This window comes from Dipodomys merriami, unplaced genomic scaffold, assembly GCF_024711535.1.
Source record: "Dipodomys merriami isolate MVZ:Mamm:240054 unplaced genomic scaffold, mDipMer1.0.p SCAF_3, whole genome shotgun sequence".
Lineage (NCBI taxonomy): Eukaryota > Metazoa > Chordata > Mammalia > Rodentia > Heteromyidae > Dipodomys > Dipodomys merriami.
This window is the reverse complement of record NW_027204492.1, coordinates 798,304-822,705: the sequence shown is the minus strand read 5'-3', so window position 1 is coordinate 822,705 and position 24,402 is coordinate 798,304. Positions and strand designations below refer to the sequence as shown.

At 42.5% G+C, this 24,402-nt stretch overlaps 1 protein-coding gene across 1 annotated transcript in view; it reads right to left on the bottom strand.

Moving 5' to 3' along the window:
* Window positions 1-23,799, bottom strand: part of Mpp1 (MAGUK p55 scaffold protein 1) — a 28,802-nt gene extending 5,003 nt beyond the window's left edge. Inside the window, exons 1-9 of the mRNA XM_070039451.1 lie at window positions 23,562-23,799; window positions 15,014-15,157; window positions 14,769-14,847; window positions 12,262-12,347; window positions 8,685-8,753; window positions 5,084-5,280; window positions 4,112-4,218; window positions 1,766-1,846; window positions 272-352 (exon numbers count right to left, since the gene is read on the bottom strand). Of these exons, the coding sequence (XP_069895552.1) occupies window positions 272-352; window positions 1,766-1,846; window positions 4,112-4,218; window positions 5,084-5,280; window positions 8,685-8,753; window positions 12,262-12,347; window positions 14,769-14,847; window positions 15,014-15,157; window positions 23,562-23,663 (946 nt within the window). The 5' untranslated portion in view covers window positions 23,664-23,799. The remainder of the gene's footprint in view (window positions 1-271; window positions 353-1,765; window positions 1,847-4,111; window positions 4,219-5,083; window positions 5,281-8,684; window positions 8,754-12,261; window positions 12,348-14,768; window positions 14,848-15,013; window positions 15,158-23,561) is intronic.
* Window positions 23,800-24,402: the final 603 nt, after the last annotated feature.

Below are 24,402 nucleotides of genomic sequence, written 5' to 3'. Positions count from 1 at the left end.
TAATGAGATAAGGAAATTATAGTATGCCCAATATCCAACTTAAGAATGTATCAGTGGACCATGAAATAGTTCTCAATGGGAATTAAGCAGAGAATGAAAAAATATTCGAAGCAATTGTGGGTGCACATTTTTATCTTGCCAAATTTTTAGTTTTTCTCAAATGAAAGATGACATGGCCTCGAACCAAGAGGGTGCTAACTGTGCTCTACACATAACACTGATGCTGTGCTCTTCAAACTCTTCCCCTCTAAAATGTCCCAAAGTCACTTACATGGGGCAGGGTACACAAATTTCTCTGGATTCTGGCTGAGCAGGGCATTCTTAATGTGGCTGCGACCCACCCCACTGGCTCCTGTGTGAGGAGAGAACAAAGCTGTGATTTTTTTCCCCCCAAAAAGACTAAGGCAGAGATGGGACAGAGGATAAGAAATGGATTATCATCTTGGTGCTCAAAATTGTCAACACATATGTAGGCAGGCAGTAGTGGCTCACATGTGTGATCTTAGCTACTGAGAAAACTAAGATGAAGGTTGTGGTTCGAAGCCACAAGTGGAAAGTCTGAGATTCTTATCTCCATTTAACCAGCAACAAGTCTGAAGTGGAGCTGTGGTTCTAGTGGTAGGAGGGCTTGCTAACTGGCCTTGAGCAAAAAAGCCCAGAGCACCCAGGCTCTTGAATTGGAGCCCCAGGACCAGCACAAATGAATGCATACATGCATGCATGCATGCATGCACACATGCACACAACTGTCAACGAGTGAGAATGGGTTGGTGCTGTATCTCAGCAGAGCTCGGGACTTTTGAGCTGTTGGAAGATTTGGAGCCAGTAGAAGGTTTAAGGGGCAGGACTCTAAACATAACTTAGTTCCACTGAGAAGACAGCTAAAGTGAAGCTTTCTGTTTATTTTGTAAGTAAGTACCTTAGCTTTTCTAAGCTCTCCAAAATTAAATGGAATTTAAATTCGTGTTTTTACTGGAAGTTTCACCAGAATCTTAATACAGATCACATGGCAATTAATGTTTCAAATCTAAGAATGGGAAATTGAGCCAGTCAGCATCACCAAGGCTCTGTATCTGGGTTTGGAGCAAGAACTCATTTTGTTTTGGGACACTCACTGAGCTATCATAACAGCTCTGGAAAGCATATTATTCCAGGAAATGGAAACATGGGTTTGGGGTTGGTGGTGGTAGTGTTTGTTTTTGCTTTTTTTATTTGGGGGGGGGGAAGAAAAAGAAGGTGCAGAAAGGGAGGGAGTGAACAATGCAATCGTGCTGTTCAGTAGACACTGTGGACAATGACCTCCATTACTTCTGGACAGGGATAGGAGGGGAAAACTTTGGGAAAGTGAAGGAAGGGGTGACATAGCCAAAAGAAATGTACTCATCTGATTTATAAGATAACCTTTCCGTACAACACCTTTATAGTAACAAAATATGTTAAAGCATATCACAGCTCTACTGGTAGTCAAGTGGATGAAGAAGTTGAAGATCAAACCCAACCTAAAAGAATTAGTTCTGAAATAGTAAGAGAAAAAGAATTTGTAGTGTTCAATTTCACGTGTGAGGTGGATTCAGATGGAATACTTAAAGGACCCAGAAAGTTCTTTATAGCTGCCCTATACGAAGAACCCAAAAGCCTTCACTCCCTTTCTTCTTCACTGCCTTTTTTGGCAGGGGCAGGGGAGAGGTAGACACAAGATACAGGAGGGAATATAAGGACATAATGTAGTCTTGAACTATCAAAGCAGCGTGAGGCAGTAAGATACCAATCAGCACCAGGGTCTTCCTCTTGAATGCAGGCAGCCGAACTACTTCTTCATAGGAGACAACATCCAACTGGTCAAAAACTAAAGATAAAACAAAGCAATGTTCATGTTCAGGGCTGGCTAGGGAAAGCCCTGGCCACAGTTGAGGAGCTAATACCTAATCGGCAGAGACAGCAGCTGTGAATGGTGCACACCTGCAACCCTAGCACTCTGGAGGCTGAGGCAAGAGGATCACAACTTTGAGGCCTGGGTTACAGTGTTAGCCTCTGTCTCCAAAACAAGCATGAAAGGAAATATGGGAGAAGATGAGGCTAAGGGGATATGGTGGGGAGGAAGGACTTTGGGATAAATTTATTTTTAATGTGGCCAAGGGAGTTTTGAGTAAGGGACTGTTATAGTCCCATTTACATTTTGAAAGGATTACCTCGACTGCTGGATAGGAAATACGCTGCAGAAGCTGTGAGACTCTTAGCTAGAGCCAAATCCATTTCTCACCATTTTATCTTCGGGAGAAACAACTGAATTGAAATTTACTGGATATGCTAGCACACAGGGCAACCACAAAGAAGTACTGATTTAAAAAATATTAAGAAGAGGGGCCAGTGCTGTAGCTCAAGTGGTAGAGTGCTTGCCCTGCAGTACTGAAATTATGAAGAGAAGGGTATTAGAGTAAGCTGATTCTTACCTTTTGTTTTTGTGTGAGTACTGGGGCTTAAACTCAGGGCCTGGGTGCTGTCCCTTAGCTTTTTCACACAAGGATGGCACTGTACCACTTAAACCACATCTCTACTTCTGGCTTTTCACTGGTTAAGTGGAGATAAGAGTCTCACACACTTTTCTGCTCAAGCTGGCTTCGAACTGTGATCCTCAGATCTCAGTAGCTAGGATTATAAGTGTGAGCCACCAGCATTGGGCTCAGAGTAATTCTGTATTACGGATTGGCATATTCCCCTAGGTTTTGATTTGATTTTCCCAATACCTTCTATCTGAACTTTTGACATGACATTATCATCCAGTTCTTTGAACTCTCATTTTTCCCAAGTGCTTGGACTCTGTTCTTCCTTTTCCTCTGAAGTGACCTTTCCATAGTTTCAGTAAACTGATAGTTCTCTACTCCCAACAGAGATGCTTCTCCCAGCTCTAGCTCCCTAGGACATGTAACTTGGTTATCCCATACCCAACAATGCCATCACTACCTCTTTACTCTCATTAGTGACTCAATTGCTCAGGAAGGAAATGTGTCTGTCAGCTCAACTCTTGACCCCTCCTCCCAAATGGACGCCTTGGCTATGTCTACTTCTGCAGAAGCTTGTCACATGCTAATGACTTCAGGTTCTATGATTTGTTCATGTTCTTGTCTCCATCTTGAATGTTCCCAAAAGAATAGAAAATTTAATAAATGGTAACTGGCAGATTAACTCATTTATAATTTGAATATATAGTCATGCATGGGTTCTGCATCATCAGAGTCAACTAATCATGGACTTAAAATATTTGAAAACAATGCATCTGTACTGAACATGTATGCTTTTTTCTTGTCATTCTCTAGGCAACATAGTACAGAACTACTGTTTCTATTACTTTGCACTTCATTAGATTATAAGCACTGTAGAGATTGCTTAAAGTGTACTGGGGATGTCCATAGGTTCAAATGCAAATCCCATACCATTTTATATGAGGGACTTGAGCATCTGTGGACTTTGAGATTCACAGGTGCAAGAATTAATCCTTTAAAAGTACCAAGAGATAACTTTGCTATATTTTCAACTATGTTGGGTGAAGGGCAAACTCACAATTAGGTCTCCAGTTCTCTCTAGGATTGTTCACACTTGCAATCAAGTCACACTGAAGTTTTTGAGAAACAGTGAAGTTTGAGCATGGGAAAAAGTCTGGAAAAATTGGTTATCCAAGAGATGAGGTGATGGGCAGCAGCGGACACACCGCTGGCCTGCCTTTACCTGCACTGCTGGATCTCTCTCTAGTGATCTTTTTTTTTTTTTTTTTTTTTTTTTGGTCGGTTGTGGGGCCTGAACTCTGGGCCTGGGCGCTGTCCCTCAGCTCTTCAGCTCAAGGCCAGTGCTCTACCGCTTGAGCCACAGGGCCACTTCCAGCTTTTTCTGCTTATGTGGTGCTGAGGAATCGAACCCAGGGCCTCATGCATGCAAGGCCAGCCACCTTCCTAGCCCCTCTCTAGTGATCTTATGAGGATCAAAACCGGAAGAAATGTCCTGCCTTCTGTAGTTCACACCTACTGCATAATGCTCCATCTCCTATTTTCTTTTGGTTAAAGAGCCTCAGCAATACACTAGTGTGCAGAGCCTGTAGCACAGGGGCTCAGAAGCTTACTTGAGCTGTGTTTGGCCAAGTACTTGTCTTTGTACTTCTTCTTCTTCCCAAAGGGACTGCAGCTTGGGGCTTCACCTGGAGCAGACTGAGCAACACTTGCCACTCGCCTGGCAGGAACAAATGACAAAAGGGTCAGTGGGATCTCAGTGCTGAAGCTATACGTTCATTTACCTGTCCTAGAACAATCCTAGACTGTTGCTGTTCCTTTCAGTCAGATTTTCTCCATTCACTTTGTCCCAGATGAGTCCCGGAGCCATCCCTGCATTACACACAGCAAGAGGACTAGCACTCATCTCGCTGTAAGAAACAGTATTCACTGCAAACCAACATTACACACCTACACATCTCGAAAGTACAACATGGATGTGCACACATACCACATTTACATCTAAAGCAATAGTTTGATTAAACAAGCTTCCACTGTATAATCACTGGCTCCAAACTAAAACATTACTATGGGGAATAATATTCCCGGAGGTCTTAATCTTTATTGGGCTTATTTTGCAGAGATAGAGGGAGGGTTAACAGTGGGATGTGGAGTTTTCTACCCCTCCAGTGGTGGTGTGGTATATAACCTAGCAGTAAGTGAGCAATCTGACTCAAAGACAGGATTCATTTCCTCTATGTGCACGGAATATGCATCAAAGGCACACACTGAAAATGCAACTGTTTTGTGGGACATTCAAATAGCATGGAGTGGTGAAAGGAATGCAGGCGTCTTGGACAGGCTTCACAGCTGTCAGGAAAGTATTTGAAGAAACAGAGGCCCACTGAAGGCTCCTTTACCTGAAACAAAAGGCCTGCCAACGAAGCTCATCAGCTCCTCGCGGCCCCTCCCTCACCCATTATGCCAGGGCTAGAAAGAAGGTAAGTTTCTGAGAAATGGCAACTACACATTTGACAACACATTTCGGAAACAAAGTGATTATGTGTAGCAGGGGTGTGTCCTCTCCACCTGCACGAATGGCTCACCATTCCTGCAGCTCCGGGGAAGGGATCAATCCTGCAGACTCCTTGGAGGAGCCTTCCACTCGCCCTTGCCACCAGTTGCTGTCATCCTTGTTGATGATCTGGATAATGTCTCCAGTAACAAACTTCAGCCCTGCCTCTTTGCAAGGGATCAGATTGTCCTTTTTGGGATCATAGTCAAACTGTGCTCTCATGAACATCTGGGGGGAAAAAGGCAAATGGAACTGCAGGCACCAGACCAAGAGAAACATCAGCATCAGAGCATGCACACAGAAAGACTTGCTGTAAGGAAACAGAATGAATGGACAAAGTAGAAGAATGGTGAAGAAGCACCCAACAGTGGGAAATTGGACTAGTGAAGTGCATGCAACTGCTTATTGACTTTTGTTGTGCAGAGCTGTCAGAACTGATCCCTTTAATAACAAAGCATGAAATGCTTTTTGGGGTCAACATGTTTTGTTACTAGATCTGAACTGTCTACCTCAGAGTGCAGAACTGCTACTGTCTGGAACATGTTTCTTTGATGAAATACTTCCACAAACATGTGAAAGAAACTTTGATCAACTTTTTCTAGGTAACAGACTAGCAATATGAATGTGCCCAAACTCTTCAACTAGACCCACATTCTACTTCTGTGCATTTATCTGATTCAACAGAGCTGTTAGTAATGATGTGTGGATAAGCATGTTCACCACAGAGTTATTGTAAGAGTAGAATATTGGAAACAACCTAATTTTCCAAGAATGGAGAACTGGTTAACTACTGTCATGTATTGACTATGTTACTAGATGAGCAGGAAACTCAATCTCTAGAAGATTATTTAGTATCCTGGTAAATGAAAATATCAATAGTCAAACGAAAACTAGTATGCTCAATATTTAAAAATAACTATGCATAGAAAAAGCCTGGAAGAAATCTTACTGGAATTTAATACTAATAAGTGTACAGTAGTGGGATTTGGGGTCCAAATCCAACCCAAATGAAGGAAGAAGAAATACTAAGGATCAAAAGAAATGGAAGGGAAAATAGCATTAAGATCATCATCAACAACACAATAAAATTTAAAAAACAGAGAAGACAATTTATCAATAGAGACCTTGGAAATATTTAGAAGGTAGTAAGAAAATATTGGAAATAATTTCATAGCAATACATTCAACAAATTCCTTGAAGATCACAATTTACCGAAAGATACAACCGGAAATTGAAAAATGAAGAGGGGATCTATTAAATAGTTTGAACACATTACTGAAAATTGTACTCCCACACCTGATAGTAAATATTCCAAACCTTATTTGAATAAAAGTAATCTCATATAAACAACATCAAATAATGGAATTTTCTGATTCATTTTATAAATAGCATAACCATGACATAAAAACTGGACATGAATCTTACACTGTCTCTCAGTTAGCAGAAACATAAGTACCCCCAAATAAAACACAAACCAAATACAGCAATGCATAAAAGGGACAAAAATTACAATAAAAAGGATCTAGTTCAGCAACATAAGCAGTACTATCTGATGGGCAAAATTGCCACATTAACTGAAAAATGCAGGGAAATCATATGATCCTCTCTCACTAGATGTAGAAAAAAACATTTGATAAGAATCAAAGCTCATTCAAGATTTAAATTTTCAGCAAGCCCACAATTGAAGAGAGCTTCTTTCTGTAAGGTTTTAGGTGAGAAAAGGACCACGCAGAGAGGAATAAAAAGACTGACAGGAAAGTTCATTGGGGTCTGCTTCCGGGCAAACTCCCTGGTTGGGATCAGAGAGATCACGCTGAGTTTGGTTGCAGCAGAGCTTTTATAGGTGGGGTAAAAGCAGAACTTTTAGTGAGCAGGGACTTGTAGCATGTAGCTTGTTTTGCCAGTTTGGGTGGTTTTAGGCCAGTGCACTGGAAGACTGGTTCACTCAGATGGTGTTTTTGATAGGGACAGGGTAGTTTTAGGCAGCAGCCTGTCCCCTCTCACCTGACATTTTCCCTGGCTGCTTACTTTTTCCAGTGGCCTGACACTTTCATCTGATGAAGAATGCTACAAAAACCCTGTAGTCAGGACAATACTTTCACAGTGAAAGACTAAGAACTTTCCCTGTAAGACTGAAAAACAGAGAAAAACGTTTGCTCTCACCACTTCTATTGGGATATTGTGAAGATGTCTCCTCCCTCCAGGATAAATAACAGCTCAGAAGAAATGAATACAGAGTTCCAAAACAGATCTACACATATGACTTATGACAAAGGTGATGGTGAATGTAATAGGAACAGGATGGTTGTTCTTAATAAATACTCCTGCACCCACTGATAACCATATGGAAAAATTAGACACTTGACCTCTTACTCAACAGTTCACCACACAAAAATCAATTCCAGGTGTGGTTTAGAAGAAAACGTAGGAGAAAAATCTTCTTGGCCTTGTAGTTAAAAAAGTAAATAACAAACAAAAATGCTAATCCTAAAAGAAAAAACAAGTGGTAGATCAGAGTTCAATTAAGTTCTAGTCAGGTGCCAATGACTCAGACTTGCAATCATAGCTACTCAGGAGGTTGAGATCTGGGAAAAATCAATGTTCTAAGCCAGTGTTGGCAGAAAAATTTGAGATTCCATCTCCAAAAGTACCTAGCAAAAAGCCTGTCTGGAGGCATAGCTCAAATGGTAGAACACCAGCTAAGCAAGCAAGCTGAGTGCAAAGCCTTGAATTCAAACCTTAGTATTACCAAAAATGAACAGACATTTCTAGTTATCAACAAAACCATGAATAAAATAAAACAAGCCAAAAAGAGAACAGATTTGGAGAATAAACATGGCAAAGGATTCTCATCCAGAATGTGTGACGTACTAATTGGTAAGACAAAACCCAAAACTGGTATTTTACAAAAGAAGATATTCAGGTAGAAAAAGAAACATATATGAGGGTTCTGGACGCTACCTAAGGACAAAAGAGTTGAGAATGCCAAAATACTTTAACAGTAGAACAGATGAATATACCACATTCATAGAATAAATCACTGAGAATGAAACATCTATTTATACAAGCAACCTATATGACTCCCATAAACATAATGCTGTATGAACTAAATGAGATACAAAAGAATTCATACCTTATAGTGCAATTTATGTATGTATGTATGTATGTATGTATGTATGTATGTATATATGTAGGTTGTGGGGCTCAGGCCTGGGCACTGTCCCTGAGTTCTTTGTGCTCAAGGCTAGCACTTTATCACTTTGAGTCACACCACCACTTCCAGTTTTCTGGTGGTTCATTGGAGATAAGAGTCTCAGGAACTTTTCTGCCTGGGCTGGCATTGAACTGTGATTCTCAGATCTCAGCCTCCTGGGTAGCATGGATTACAGGCGTGAGCCATGGATGCCTGGCTAAGCTATACGTGGGCTTGGAATGCCCCGTTTCTGTTCATATCAATTCTTCCGCATCAAAGAGGAGAATGAACTCTTATATTTTAGTTTAGTTTAGAAAGTCTTACGTTTCCGTGAATAATGAGAACCTGAACCAAGCAGCTACACATTTTTGAGATATTTAGAATGTACGCTGAGAACCATATCACTCATAATCTTATCTCTACAAACAGTGCCACATACTTGTAGTGCAGGAAGACGACTTTGTTGGCTGGGAATTACTTTCAATGAGATCATTCCTTTGGTTTCTTTCTATTAAAAAGGAAAGAAAAAATGTAATTATAAGGAAAATTAACTTGGATGATTTGGGGTCCTACAATATCAGATTTTCTCCACCTGGCAGACATCTTTACTACTATCATGTGTCCATAATCCAGCATAACTACATGAAGATATACAAAGAATAATGAAACAAAACTTAATGACTTTTCCTTCTCCATGTATTTTCCAGAAGTTTCTGACCTGTGCCCTGGCACAAATGTAGCCATAACCTGTTCTACACCACAGGAAGCATCACAAATATTTACACTCTATAGACATACACATGCATTTTTGTTTTTAACCATAATGTCATTATACTATATACACTTTAATTTACTTGATTATATTTGGCATTGCTTCAGGGACAAATTTTATATTGGTATAAAAAAGATCTCATTCATTCTGTTACACAGCACCATGTCAAGTTGATTCTAGTTTTATCCTCAGATTACTTTTCCAAAAAATTATAGCAAATCCAATCCCAGCAGGAGTGTATGAATGAATCTTTTCTATTCAAAATTTTTGCCAGAATTACAGTCACACTCCTTTTCCATCTGATGGATGGAAAGTATTCCATAGTTTATTTTGTAATTTTGGCATAATCCAAGTAGAGAACATTTCCTATTTCTCTTCTATTTTTTTTCCTTTCTCTTCAATTTGTCAAAATTTTGTATTTAGCAATACAATATGTTGTTTTGAGATGTGTATGTATTTGGAATGACTGCATAGAGCTAATTAACACATGTATTCGTCCACACACTTGCTTTTTGTAGTGGGAATACTTAAAATTGACTCTCAGCAGTTTTCAAGAATATAATTCACTGTTACAACCACTACTATGTTGTACAATAGAGCTAATGAAATTATTCCTCCTGTCTAGATGGAATTTTGTACCCTTTGGCCATTATCTCTCCATTATCCACCCTGAAGCCCCAGTGGCTGGGAAGCACTCCAAGAGATTGACTTTTTAGATTTCATATACAAAGGAGTTCATGTGGTGCTTATCTTCCTGTGCTTGGCTTATTTTTCAACCATGTTGTGACAAATGATGTGATTTTTTTCTTCCTTTTTATGCCAATCCTGGGGCTTGAACTCAGGACCTAGGTGTTGTCCCTGAGCTTTTTTTGCTCAATGCTAGTCCTCTACCCCTTGAGCTACAGCTCCACTTCAGACTCCATGGTTGTCGATTAGACATAAGAGTTTTAGGGATTTTTCTGCCCTGGCTGGCTTGAAACCACAATGTTGAGATTTCAGTCTCCTGAGTAGGAACATAGGTATGAGGCCACTGGCACTGGACTGATTTCCTGTTTTGTTTTGTTTTCCGGTTTGGGGGCCTGAACTCTGGGCCTGGGCACTATCCCTCAGCTCTTCAGCTCAAGACTAGCGCTCTACCACTTGAGCCACAGCACCACTTCTGGTTTTCTGGAGGTAAATTGGAGATAAGAGTCTCCTGGACTTTCCTGCCCCGGCTGGCTTTGAATCGCCTTCCTCAGATCACAGCCCCCTGAGTAGCTAGGATTACAGGCGTGAACCACCTAAGTGTGGCTTGATTTCCTGCTTTTTAAGGATTCTTCAAGGACACCTTTGTTAAAGCTGTACCTACAAAAGAGGGTTTGGCCTTCACCAGACTGATCTTGCATGGAGATACATACAAATGGCCTGATATCCATGTGTGTCACTCTGTCTCTGCCTCTCTCCTTTCTTTATGTCTTTTTTTTTGTGGTATAGGTCTTTTACTTGGGCATGCACTCTACAACTTGAGTTGCATCCCAGCCCTCTTTTGTTTCTTTAGTTATTTTTTTTCAGGTAGAGTCTGGCATTTTTGGGTGAGGCAGCCATCACACCACTACTCTCCTGCCTAAGCTGATGCATATCATAGCCACATTGACGGAGATGGGAGAAGCTGGCTAACATCTGCTTCCAATCATGGTCCTGAGTAGCTGTGATTGTACACATTCACCACCGTGGGCAGCTCATTTCTATCTTCTTACTGAGCTTACTGAAGCCCAATGGAAGCCCAACTGATGCAGTCATTAGACTCAGCCTCCTGTGGCATAAGACAGTCAAGAAGGTTCGCAAAGAGACTGACAATTCTCTTAAGAAGTACAAATGACCCCAGCCATAAAAAAGCTACGAATACAAAAACTGAGATTTTGATTTATTCTCACCCCACCCCCGTCAGAATAGCTATTATCAAGACCACAAACAACAAATACTACAAAGGTCAGGAACTCTTACACCATTAGTGAGGATGTAATTTAGTGCAGCCACTACGAAAATCAGAGTGGAGGCTCATAAAAAGTGCTAAAATAGAACTACCATGTGATTTTATGATACAACTCTTGGGTGTATGTTGGAGGGAATGTAAAAGTCAAGATACAATAGAGACTTTTGCACATTCATGTTTGAAGCAGTATTCATAATAGCTGATCTATGGAATTGACCTAGGTACCCTACAACTGATGAATGAACTAAGAAAACACAACTGAGTACTATTCAGCTATAAAGGAGAATGAAATCATTTCATTTACAGAAAAACGAATGGAACTGGAGACTATTATGTTAAGTGTAATAAGGCAGGTTCAGAAGGATGAAGGTCACATATTTTCTCTCATTTGTGGAATCCAGACTCTGTGTGTGTGTGTGTGTGTGTGTGTGTGTGTGTGTGTGTGTGTGTGTGTGTGTGTGTGTGTGTGTGTGTGTGTGTGTGTGTGTGTGTGTGTGTGTGTGTGTGTGTGTGTGTGTGTGTGTGTGTGTGTGTGTGTGTGTGTGTGTGTGTGTGTGTGTGTGTGTGTGTGTGTGCCTAACATGACTCTAACTGTGAGACTGTTAGGGGGACAATGGGGAAGGGAGAGAAAGCAAGAAAATGATAGAGGGTGAATAACATAGGAATATATTGTCTTTGAGTATGAAGGTGGCATCATAGAGAAATCCACTGAAAACTGTTGAACAGCAGAAGGAAGGGAATACGGGGGAAACACAAAACAATAGAGAGGTTAATCTGATCAAGTACAATATATGCATATATCAAATATCCTTTTTACAATTAATATACACTTGTAAAAAAAAGAACCAGAACATGACACATAATAATAGGTGATGAACAAATATCAACTGAATATAAATAGCACACTCAAATTTTCATTTATAACATCCCATTTTGTATTCATAATCAACCTATGATGTAAGAATAGAGATTACGGTCTTCATTTTGGTAGATTAGGAAATGAAGAGTAGTTAATTCACCTGCTCAAGTTACTGAGTCAGAATAAAACAAAGCTGAATTCAGAGTGGCCATTAAAGACCAAGGTCTCATGACTTGCAATGCAAATGTCATTCCATACACCACACTGATGCCCTGTTCACCCTGATTTAGAGAAAGCAGAGAAATGTCACCTCTTGCATATAAGCACAGATACCAGAAAAGTGAAATACTTTTGTAAAGAAATGATGACTCTAACAAAACAGATGATCTTCATCAAGCATAGAAAATACCTACCATTGCTTTCTGTAGCTGGTCTACTGAGTGATTAGACACATTTGTGCCATTGATTTCTAGGATCTCATCTCCTACGTGAAGGGAGCCTGCCATAAAACAACAACAACAAAATAAATACATCAAAAGCTCAAGAGATGTCAGTACAGAAGAGACAGCATAGATCATAAGATGCTGAGGATTAAAAATCCTCAACAAGGACAGATGAAAATGAACATCTTTCTGAATCCCTTGTAGGATGTATCAAGGCAAACACTTGAGAATACAACACTATCTCCTCTTTCTGATTCAACTCCTGGAACTCCAAAAGACCCTGACAAATATGCTACCAAAAATAACAGGGCAAGGCAAAGTCAGTTCTACTCATTGGCCAGCAAGGTCAAAAGCTCTTTTTTTTTATTGTTTGGCTAAAACTCCAAAGTGCTTTCTTCTCTTTGGTCAGCCATGGGGCTTGAACTCTGGGCCTGGGCGCTGTCCCTAAGCTCTTCAGCTCAAGGCTAGCCCTCTACCACTTGAGCCACAGAACCACTTCGGGCTTTTTCTGTTTATGTGATGCTGAGGAATCAAACCCAGGGCTGCATGCATGGGGAGGCAAGCACTCTACCACTGAGCCACCTTCCGAGCCCTCCAAAGTGCTTTCAAATGGTAAAGTCGATCACTAAGTGGCTAATATTAGTCATGTTGCTTTGAATAGAAAAAAAGTAACTTTTTGTTGTTGTTTTGGGTCAGGGGCTTGAACTCAGGGCCTGGGCTCTATCCTTGAGCTTTTTTGTGTTTGTTTGTTTTTACTCAAGGTTAGCACTCTATCACTTGAGCCAGAGCTTCACTTCCAGCTTTTTCTGGGGGTTAATTGGAAATACAAGTCTCACTGACTTTCCTGCCTGGGTTCGCTTTGAACTGTGATCCTCAGATCTCAGTGTCCTGAATAGCTAAGATTATTAGCAGGGTTTCTATTTGTTTTTAATCAGAGTACATTAGCTATGGCATTGCCAGGGAAAACATAAATATTAAAGGGAAAGTGCTAATGGTTTATTATATTGGAATTTAAACTCAGGGCCTCATGCTTTCTCTATTGGTAAATCTCCACCCCCTTCCCTTCTTTTCTGCACTGCTTATTTTTTTAAAGCTCTGTATTTATTTAATTTATTTATTGTCGTGGGGCTTGAACTCTGGGCCTGGGCACTTTCCCTGAGCTCTACAGCTCAAGGCTAGCACTCTACCACTTGAGCCACACTTCCTGTACTGCTTATTTTAAGATAGGGTCTCATTTTTCTACCAGGCACACTCCTGGACTGGACTATTACCTCCCATTTTACATTTCCCACTGTAGCTGGAATGACAGGTGGACACCACCACTCTCAGCCTCTTCCACTGAGATGGAAACTCAAACTGTTTTGCAGGAAATAGCCCAGAACCATGATCCTATTGATTTCAGTCTCCTGCGTACCTGGGATGCCTGCCACCCTGCCTAGCTACTGGCTTAGAAGGGGTCCTATGAACTTTTAACCTAGGGTATCCTGGAGCACTCCTCATGTACTATATACGGTATAAGCCAATAGGCCTGTCTACACATGCTGCATTCTATCCTCTCATCAATCTCTACAGTAGATGAGTAAAAGACACATCAGAAAATTGATGACCACCATTAAGGAAACCAAATAGCTGATTCTTTAGTATCTGTTCTCTCAGATAAACTGCTAGCTCCAGGAGGGTAGAGGATATCTGTTCACCTCACTGTTATATGTTCAAAGTCTAATGCAATGGGTGACATGCAGTAATGACTCAGATATTAACTAAACTATCAGTACACAAATGTATATAAGAAATGTATATAAGAAAACTCAGGCCGGGTGCCGGTGGCTCACGCCTGTAATCCTAGCTACTCAGGAGGCTGAGATCTGAGGATCATGGTTCAAAGCCAGCTTGGGCAGGAAAGTTTGTGAGACTCTTATCTCCAATAAACCACTAGAAAACCAGAAGTGGTGCTGTGGCTCAAGCGGTAGAGCGCTTGCCTTGAGCTGAAGAGCACAAGGACAGCACCCAAGCCCAGAGTTCAAGCCCCACGACCGACAAAAAAAAAGAAAACTCAGGGCTGGGAAGATAGCTCAGTGGTAGAGCACTTGCCTTGCATGCCTGAGGCCCTGGGTTCGATTCCTCAGCACCACATAAGCAAAAGAAAAAAGCTGGAAGTGGCGCTGTGGCTCAAGTGGTAGAGCGCTAGCCTTGAGCTGAAGAGTTGAGGGACAGCGCCCAGGCCCACGACTGGACCCAAAAAAAAAAGAAAAAAAAAACAAAAAAAAACAAAACTCAGAGTAAAGATGGCGATGGCGGCACTGGGCAATTCATAGTAGGGTCTTATCATGAGAGTTTTCTAAAGAGTCAGTAATTAAGCCACAAAGATCTCTTGGCACAGTTTCAAGAATTATAAGCTTGATGTCCCATATCACTGAACAAGAAGTGAATGATTAATCCAGGAAAAAAATACAACATAGGACCTCCATCCAGAGTACCTTGTCTATGAATCATGCCACCATGGAGAATTCTGGCCACAGTACAGGATTGTTTTTCATTCAGCTTCAGAGTGATTCCCTGGAAGAAAGGCAATGTAATAAGATTTGCTTTAAGCTCTTTCTAAGAATATCTTTCAAATAGTTGAAGGCAATTTCTGAGGAAATTATCTTCCATCTACACCAGGAGAGCCCAATCTACACCAAGCAGATTAGGGACAAAGACCCATAAAATGACATGGTGTTACCATGGGCTCCTCTGTGATCTTCTCAAACTGTATGAGACGCACTTTCCTCAACTCCTGCCCCTTAGCCTGGGCAGCGTTACCCGAGCCTGTGGACCCATTGGTGTACATGTCCTCAGTTACAGCATTCAACTGCTTCGACACAGCCTGTCAAGTTAAAACAACAGAGGAGTGGATGGATTAGGTGACAAAGCCACACTGGGACCCCATCGTTTGTAAACCTAAAATCTCTAAGATTTGAAAATACCAACATTTCATAAGCTTGGCATTCAATCTCATTTGAATTCATGTAAAGCTACTTGTTGATTTTATTTATCTAATCATGTAAAGTCACTTGTTGATTTTATTTATCTAAATTAACAGCTATTTTTAACTAGGTCACTGCAGGTACATGAACAGCTTTGATCTATAGGGTGCTCCTTGGCATCCTGCAGGGAGTATTGTATAGCATATAAAAAACATTTTAAATTCTGAATCCTGAAGCACCTTGGGTCCTCATCATTTTCTGTATGGTGTACACACACACACACACACACACACACACACACACACACACACACACACACTTTATACAGTAAAGACCCCAGGGAGGGTCTAAATTAATTTATGACAGGAGGCAGACAACAAGTTCAGAAGAAGAAACAACTATAAATGACAATGTCATTCCCAACAAATAAAGAACACTTCCCAGTGACAGGCTAACCTTGGGGAGGCCTGACTCAAAAAGCAAAACCAAAAACAAAAACACATATATTCAAGCCAAACATGGTATATCGGTAGCCCCAGCTAATCCAGAGGTTGAGGTAGGAGGATTGTTTGAGCCCAAGAGTATGAGACCATCCTGGGCACCACAGTGAAACCCTGCCTCAAAACAATCAAAACAGGGTCTGGGAAGGTGGCTCAGTGGTAGAGCGCTTGCCTTGCATGCCTGAGGCCTTGGGCTCGATTCCCCAGCACCACATAAGCAAAAAGAAAAAAGCCAGAAGTGGCGCTGTGGCTCAAGTGGTAGAGCGCTAGCCTTGAGCTCAAGAGCTGAGGGATGGCGTCCAGGCCCAGAGTTCAGGCCCCATGACCAGACCAAAATAAAAATAAAAATAAATTAAAAAAAACAATCAAAACAAACAAAAAAACAGACAAAATCATAAGAAAATTCATCTGACAAGGGGCTGTACATAGAACATTCTAAAAATTCTGACAATTCAATAGCAGGGGCAATCCAATGAAAACACAGGGCTTGAACAGACTCTACAGCAAACAAGACATGAAAAGCTAATAAGCACAGGAAAAACTGATCAAGATCGCTAAAATCTTGGAAATGCACATTAAATTCAAACAACAGTAAGTCACTAGGATGGCTAAAATGAAAAAGAGATGATAATAGTGGTGGAATTCTTATACACTGCTAATGAGAATATTAAATGGTACAGGTACTAGGGAAAACAAAGTTACATAAAGTTAAACACATACTATCTTGTGGTTCTAGGGATTCACCCGAGACAAAAATAAACATTTGTCCACACAGAAGGTTGTGCATGAACATGCATAACAGCCTTCTGTTCGTAATAGCCAAATAGTAGAAACAACATAGGTGTTTATTTGTAGTTGTGGTCCATCCATACAAGAAAATACTACTTGTCAGCAAAAAGCATCCAACTACCAATACATGTGACAACTTAGATGACTATCAAAAACATTATGTTAAGTAAAAGAAGCCCAGGAGAAAAAAGAATACATACTACATGACAGAATTTACATGATTTTTTTTTGCCAGTCCTGGAGCTTGTAGTCAGGGCCTGGACACTCTCCTTGAGCTTTTTTTGCTCAAGGCTAGCAGTCTACCACTTGAACCACAGTGCCACTTCCAACTTTTTCTGTATATGTGGTACTAAGGAATCAAAGCCAGGGCTTTGTGCATGCTAGGTGAGCACTCTACCATAAAGCCACATTCCCAGCCCCTATATGAAATTTTAGCATAAGTATTATAAAAAATTAAAACAACAGCCTAGTGCCAGGGGCTCAAACCTGTAATCTTAGCTACTCAGGAGGCTGAGATCTGAGGATCAACAGTTCAAAACCAGCTTGGACAGGAAAGTCTGTGAGACTCTTATTTATCTCCAATTAACTACCAGAAAACTGGAAGGAGCACTGTGGGTCAAGTAGTAGAGCGAGCACCAGCTGTGAGTGAAAAAAAAACTCAGGGACAGAACACAGGCTCTGAGTTCAAGTCCTAGTCTTGGAACAACAAAAATTGAAACAGTAGTTGACCTTCATGGGATAGCGAAGAGGCATGAGAGAACTCGGGGGAAGCTGGTGCTATTCTGTATCATGCTAGGAGGTTACATCACATAAGTTTATGCATTTGTGAAAAACGATCTAAGAATACATTTACTATTTTTGGATTCCACTTTATATATATATATATATATATATATATATATATATATATATATATATATATAATTTACATCAAAATAAAAAAGAGCAATAAACAAATACTGATTTCTAGCCCAAAAATGTATATTGACGCTCTTAAGAGTTAAGAGCTCTGAGATGTGTAACTTACCTTGAAATACTAGAAAGGTGGATTGGCAGATGGTGGTTTGGGAGAGAGATGTAATAAAGCAAAGAAAGTAGCATGTTGTTTATGAAATCTAGATTGCATGACTATATGGATAACAACTTTTCAGTAACTTTGGACTTCTTAATAAAAGTGATGAAAATGGCAACCCACCCCTCATGTCTGTAAACTGGTGAAATCATATTGGAGTCCTTACTAAAGTGATGCTACCCTATTCCCATCTCCCATGTGTGTCAAAAGAAGCAAACAGTGGGTTGGGAAGGTGGCTTAGTGGTAGAGTGCTTGCCTAGTATGCATGAAGCCCTGGGTTTGATTCCTCATAAGAAGCTGGAAGTGGTGCTGTGGCTCAAATAGTGCTAGCCTTGAGCAAAAAGCAGCTCAGTGACCAGGCTCGGAGTTCAAGTCCCAGGACTGGCACAAAAAATCATGCAAAAAAAGTCTTAAAAAAAGTAGCAAACAGTAATATAATCATGAGACACGTGCACACACATGTGCCTGTGCTGGTGGTGGGACTTTGAACTCTGGGCCTACCTGCTGTCCCTGAGCTTTTTTCCCTCACAGCTAGCATTCTACCATTTGAGCCACAGCAGCATTTCAGGCTTTTTAGTGGTTAATTGGAGATGAGTCTCAAGGACTTTCCTGCCTGGGCTGTCTCTGGCCCACTATCCTCAGATCTCAGCTTGCAGAGTAGCTAGGATGACAGGAGTAAGCCACAGGTGCCCAGCTGGAGGCACCATTGGCTTAGACCTGGCAAGACTATTTTTCAATGTCCTAAAACTTAATTAAACATTTTGCCTCTTAACCAATAAATACTCCAGTATAAACTGTTGAATCAAAACCAACACATGGGGCTGGGAGGGTGGCTCAGTGGTAGAGCACTTGCCTTGCATGCATGAGGCCCTGGGTTCCATTCCTCAGCACCACATAAGCAAAAAGAAAAAGGCTAGAAGTGGCGCTGTGGCTCAAGTGGTAGAGCGCTAGCCTTGAGCTGAAGAGCTGAGGGACAGCGCCCAGGCCCAGAGTTCAGGCCCCACAACCGGACCCCCCCCAAAAAAAAACCAACACCGGCGGGGCACAGGGGCCTGTCATCCTAGCTACTCAGGAGGCTGAGATTTCAGGATCGAGGTTTAAAGCCAGCCTGGGCAGGAAAGTCTGGGAGGCTCTTATTTCCAACAAACCACCAGAAAACCAGAAGTGGCGCTGTGGCTCAAGTGGCAGAGTGCTAGCCTTGAGCTGAAGAGCTCAGGGACAGCACTCAGGCCCAGAGTTCAAGTCCTATGACTGACAAAAAAAACAAAGAAAAAAACCCCACCAACACAACACCTAGAGGAGGAGGGGCAGGCTGAGCATGGAGTGTAGAAGGGTCAGTATGGCATGTGGGTGTGGCAGCCACACTCACAGGTGGCCTTCAAGAACACAAAAGATGAAAGGTGCCCTCAATGGGCACAACTGAAAGGCGTGGACCTTGTACCTTACTGGTGGGAAGAAGAGGCTAGGGGTGGGGGCATTTTCCCAGGCAGTGTCCCTGAGTCCCATGATGCATGAATCCAGAGGGAAAAGGAAAGGAAATGGGAGGCAAGGTGGTCTGGTGGTGATGTCTGCAAATGTACACAGGTCGCCTAATGTAGAGGTGCCTTATACAAGATATAACATTGTAATTTTAATTTGCCACCTATTTTCTAAAAGGTTAGCAGAAACAGTGACAAAATGGCTTTACTCGCCATTAGGAAGCAATGCTACTTACTGGGTGATTTCAGATAAGGGAAGTACTGGGAAAGAGAAACTGTCTTGTTTAGCAATGACATCCTCAGAAGACTCACATGACACCTAGTCATATGGCATTGAGGGTGTAATTTGAATACTGACTTAGATTATCTGGAAGTACAGAACACCACAGAACTCCAAGGTACACTAGAACAGATGATTCAATGATACAGTTAACATTGCCACAACAAGGCGACCTTAGTGAGCTAGCATGCACCTGAACAGTGAAAAACAGAATACATTCACATTTGCTTATGAGTATAAAAACTATGTTTTAAAAGTTGGGCACCGGTAGCTCATGCCTGTAATCGTAGCTACTCAGGAAGCTGAGATTTGAGATCATGGTTCAAAGTCAGCCTGGGCAGAAAACTCCATGAGACTCTTATTTCTCAGTAAGCACCAAAAAGCCAGAAGTGGATGAATGGGTTAAGTGGTAGAGAGCTAGCCTTGAGCAACGAAGCTGAGAGACACTTCCTAGGCCCTGAGCAGGCCCCAGGAGTGGAACAAAAAGAAAAGCAGAGAAAGAAAAGTATGTTTAAAGAAGACATAAGAAGTAATAATTGCTTCTAGGGAAGTAAATTGGGTATCTACAAAATATAGACAAAGAGGTTGTTTTCATTGTTTATCTGCTTATCACACAGTTCAAATTATGTATTATGTGCATTTTTATTACTTTCATGAAATAAATTAGTGAGAGAATTTTTTATTTTATTTTTATTGGAACCTAATATTTTATGTGTAATAGTACTGGGGTTTGAACTGAACGCCAAAGAAATCTTAGTTTTTTTGTTCAAGATTGGCACTGTACCACTTAAGCCACACATCTACTTCCAGCTTTTTGCTGGTAAGAGTCTCTCAGTTTTGTCTGCCTGGAATGACTTGAAACCAGGTTTCTCAGGTGTCATCTTCCTGAGTATGTAGGATTACAGGTGTAAACCACCAGTGCCAGGCAGTACCGTACTCTTAATGAAGCATTTATATTGATTCACCTGCATTTCTAGACCTGGTGGGCCCTACATTGTGTTCTCTCCTTGACCTCTCACAAGGCCTTGGGACTGTGCTTGCAGTTTAACTCTTGGGAGTCTGAAAATTATTAGGTGCTTTAAGCTCAAACAGGTTTCTAAACCACATTTGCCTCCAAATACTGATCACAAAATGGGGATAGGAATGTAATTCAATATGACTTCACCTAGAAAATAAAATACTAAGTTGAGTGCTGGTGGTTCATGTCTGTAATTCTAGCTACTGAGGAGATTAAGATCTGAGGATCCTGGTTCAAAGCCACTGGGGGCAGAAAAGTCTGTGAAACTCTTTATTTTCAATTAACCAACAAAAAAACAAGAAAGGTGTGGCTCAATGGGTGGAATACCAGTCTTCTGTAAAAAAATCCTCACGGATAGCACCCAGGCCCTGAGTTTAAGCCCCAGTACAAAGAAAGAAAGAAAGAAAGAAAGAAAGAAAGAAAGAAAGAAAGAAAGAAAGAAAGAAAGAAAGAAAGAAAGAAAGAAAGAAAGGAAGGAAGGAAGGAAGGAAGGAAGGAAGGAAGGAAGGAAGGAAGGAAGGGAGAGAGAGAGAGAGAAAAAAAGAAAGAGAAAAAAAGAAAGGAAGGAAGGAAGGAAGGAAGGAAGGAAGGAAGGAAGGGAGAGAGAGAGAGAGAAAGAAAGACAGACAGACAGACAGACAGACATTATTTGACATAGTCCCAGCACTAGTTTAATGGCAATGTGAGGACAAAGAGCCAGGTATCTGCACAGTATCTTGTAGTTTTGTGTTCTTCTGTATGGAATGATTTCCTGTTTTTCTTCAGTAGAAAGAGGCATGTGAACGGACTGCACTGTGTAGATAAAGCACATTGCAAAAACATCTTTACATACTTGGCTTCTTGCACATAGATATGTTTATGGATGGCTTTAGAGCCTGAGAGACATCTAGTGTATGATGTTAAGACAGTATTTGCCAGAAAAATTCTGGCTCATAGGGCTTCCTGTCTCCCCAGTTGTCATTTTGGACAGTAATAATCCCCAATTCCTTTGAGCACTCGCCTCTCCCCAAGTGGAATAGGATACTGTCCAGGAAAAAGTGGGAACACCTGGGTCCAGGGACTACGGCGGGTCTTGTGTCATTAATCACTTGCTTCTCAGTCTCCATGTGGAAACAGCTGGCAAAGAGCCTCATAGTAAGCTGAACAACTGTTTATTCATTCCTATGCTCACTAGTTCCCTATTACTTGCTGTTAAGCCAATTAGTTTGGATGAGACCGCTAACTGCAGTTATCCCTGCTCTATTTACTGCCTTCCTCCTCCCCACCCCCACCAAGTTTGTTTTCTCTTACTGATTCCAACTTCCTTTGAGCAACTGTCTCTGCCCTTTGAACCCAGCTGCAGATGTTTCCTCCAAAGGAGGTTCAGAGTGCTGTGAGGCAGTGTCAGTTACCCCACGCTCAGAAAACCAGATTTTTGTACTGTCTAGAAAGAATGGGCAAGGAACACTCCAGGAAAGATTTTTGTTCAATGCTGCATTCTATTGTGTCTGAAAGCCAAGTGTTGCCTGAGTTTGTGGGGTACATGGTCAGTGAGTTTGCTCCTTATTATTATTTTGCTGGATGAAGAACTTTTGCTGCAAACTGGTTGTTTCATTTGAGGAAGTTTTCTTTTGAAGGAATGGGTACTAGAAAATAAAGTGCATTTTTCCAATTATTAAGTTCTGTTGCTGATTCCCCTAGTGTGTCTTGTGGTCTGTCAGTAGTGTTCTTCCTCTGTCCTTCACTTCCTGGATCTTTATTGTATTTTTTAAAAAACTGGAAAGACTTAGTATACCTTGCAGATTAAAAAAAAAAAGTCTAGTTTTACTGTGGCCAGGAGGACTTAAGTAGATGAAAGTTTTACCAAGTTCTGTTATTTTCTCATTTGTTCTCCCCTAGATAAGATACTGAATCAGAAGATCAAGAACAGGTATTGGAGGTATAGTAATTCTTTGTTGAGAGAAGTAATACTCCAGTAGTTGTGACAAACAAAATCATCTGGAGACACTGCGAGTGAGGAAGGCAAAATCAGCTGACATTTTGTTGATGCAGAAATTTTGTCCTGAGCAGTGAAGTGTTCTTTTGAAATGGTGTCTGGGTGTGGAATATGGTAAAGCATGTTAAATAACCAATTTTCCCAAATTGGCTGGTGGAGGGGAGTGACAGAAGAAGAAGGGAAGAGGAAACCAAGCCTCTGAATTAGGAACCAGAACACAACTTTGGTAACATGGAGCTTTCTTCTGTGGTTCTTCATTTTTTCTTTTACCTCCTTCATATAAAGAAATATATGCGCCCAAAACATGTAATAGGTTTTTGCTTCGAAGCTACCTTGCCCCTGAGGCCTTTTCTGCTTTATTTTGCTGTTTCATCTATAATCAGCTGTAAAGTATCTTATTAATGAGTGTTTTTAACAGCTGTACTTGCCCATCACGATGTCAGCTTTGCCATCTCCTTAAAGTGTCTCTTTGGATGAAGGGTGTGGAGTTGGGGGAGCTGGCCTTTCCTCCCATTAACCAGGAGAGCCAGCCTTCACTTGGGGGGCAGAAATTCATACCTATTTGTGTGTCTTCACTGGAATCTGGAGGCCAGCATTACCTCCCGAACTCCCTGGACTGCTGCTCCATGAACATATATACACAGCAGTAAATACCCCTTTGGCACCATGGCATAAGGGAGCTACGTAAATGCGGGAGTGAGGGGGGGGCAGGTAGTGAGCAAACTGAAATCTTTAGAGCCAGAAGTTGTTTTCTCTTGTGATCATGTGAACACAAGCACTACAGCAACCACCAAGTCCTCGTCCTGTGCTCCTTTGAATCTCTCCCTTCCGCAGGCCTCTTATATGAGGAACTTTTACTTGACCTTAAGTAATGCTCTGTGGTGACTACAGCCGCTCCTACACACACACACCCCACTCCTCGTAAAGGGGCGACTGTGGCTACGGATCCGGATTCGAATTCGGATCTCCACCGGTCGCAGTCGGGTCCCAGCAAGAACCCAGGAGAGCAGCGTCTCCGTCCCCACCCGGCTGGCTGCGGAGGCCTCCACCCGGGGAGCAGGGCACCCCCACCTCAGGCCCTCCCGGGTGAGACCGCTCGGAACAGGGCCTTGGATGGGGGAAACGTAGCGGCGGGAGACAGGCCTGTGGCCGCGCCCCAGCCCCGCACCCCGGGCCCCAAGGGCCCGCTCACCTCGGGCCGGTTGCGCTTCTGCAGTAAGTGCTCCAGGTAAAGGTCGGAGAGCGCCGTGCGCATGCTGCCCCCCCCCTCGCCCTCGCTCGACTTCAGTGTCATCTCGCCGCAGAGCCGGGGATCTGCCACGCAGGAACCGGCGGCACTGGGAGGCGAGCCCCGAGGCCTGTGGGAAGACGGCGGAGGCGGACGCCGCAGAGGTGGCAGAGGCGGCAGGGACGCGGCGCTACTGCGCTGGTCACCACCCCGCAGGCAGCGAGCCAGGCGGCGGCGGCGGAGGAGGAGCTCGGCCCACGCCCCGCGCAGCCCCGCCCTCGCCCCGCCCCCAGCCCACCCACGCCTGCACGCGCCACTCCAGGGATGACAGGAAGCACCTAGCTCGCCACCACCTCTACGGCCTCCAAGCGGGACGCAGGGATTGGATCCCAGGAAGATAAGGATTGGAAGGCGACCCCCGAGTCCGGCCAGCGCGGAAACCCGCAGCTGCCGCAATCCACCCACTCTCACCCACCCCTCCACCCCCCCTCCCCTCCCCCCCCCCTCCCCCGCTCGGAGCTCCCGCATCGTCAAGAGTGCTTCCTACATTTGGAAAAACATGGAAAGTTCGAATCAGCTTGCTTAGCTCTAGGTGAAGAATGGGAGATGTTGAGGAGCCCCGGGCCCTGCGTGTGAAGGGAGACAGCCACAGCAGGGCAAATGAATGCACCGTGGCAAATGCACCCTTCCAGCTTTTCACAGGACAAAAATACCTTTAGGCGCCAGAGCTGCAGTGCCCTGTTGTTTCCGTTGCGGTTCGCTGTTCAGTGATGAAACACTTGATTGCCCACAAGAGCAAACGGGC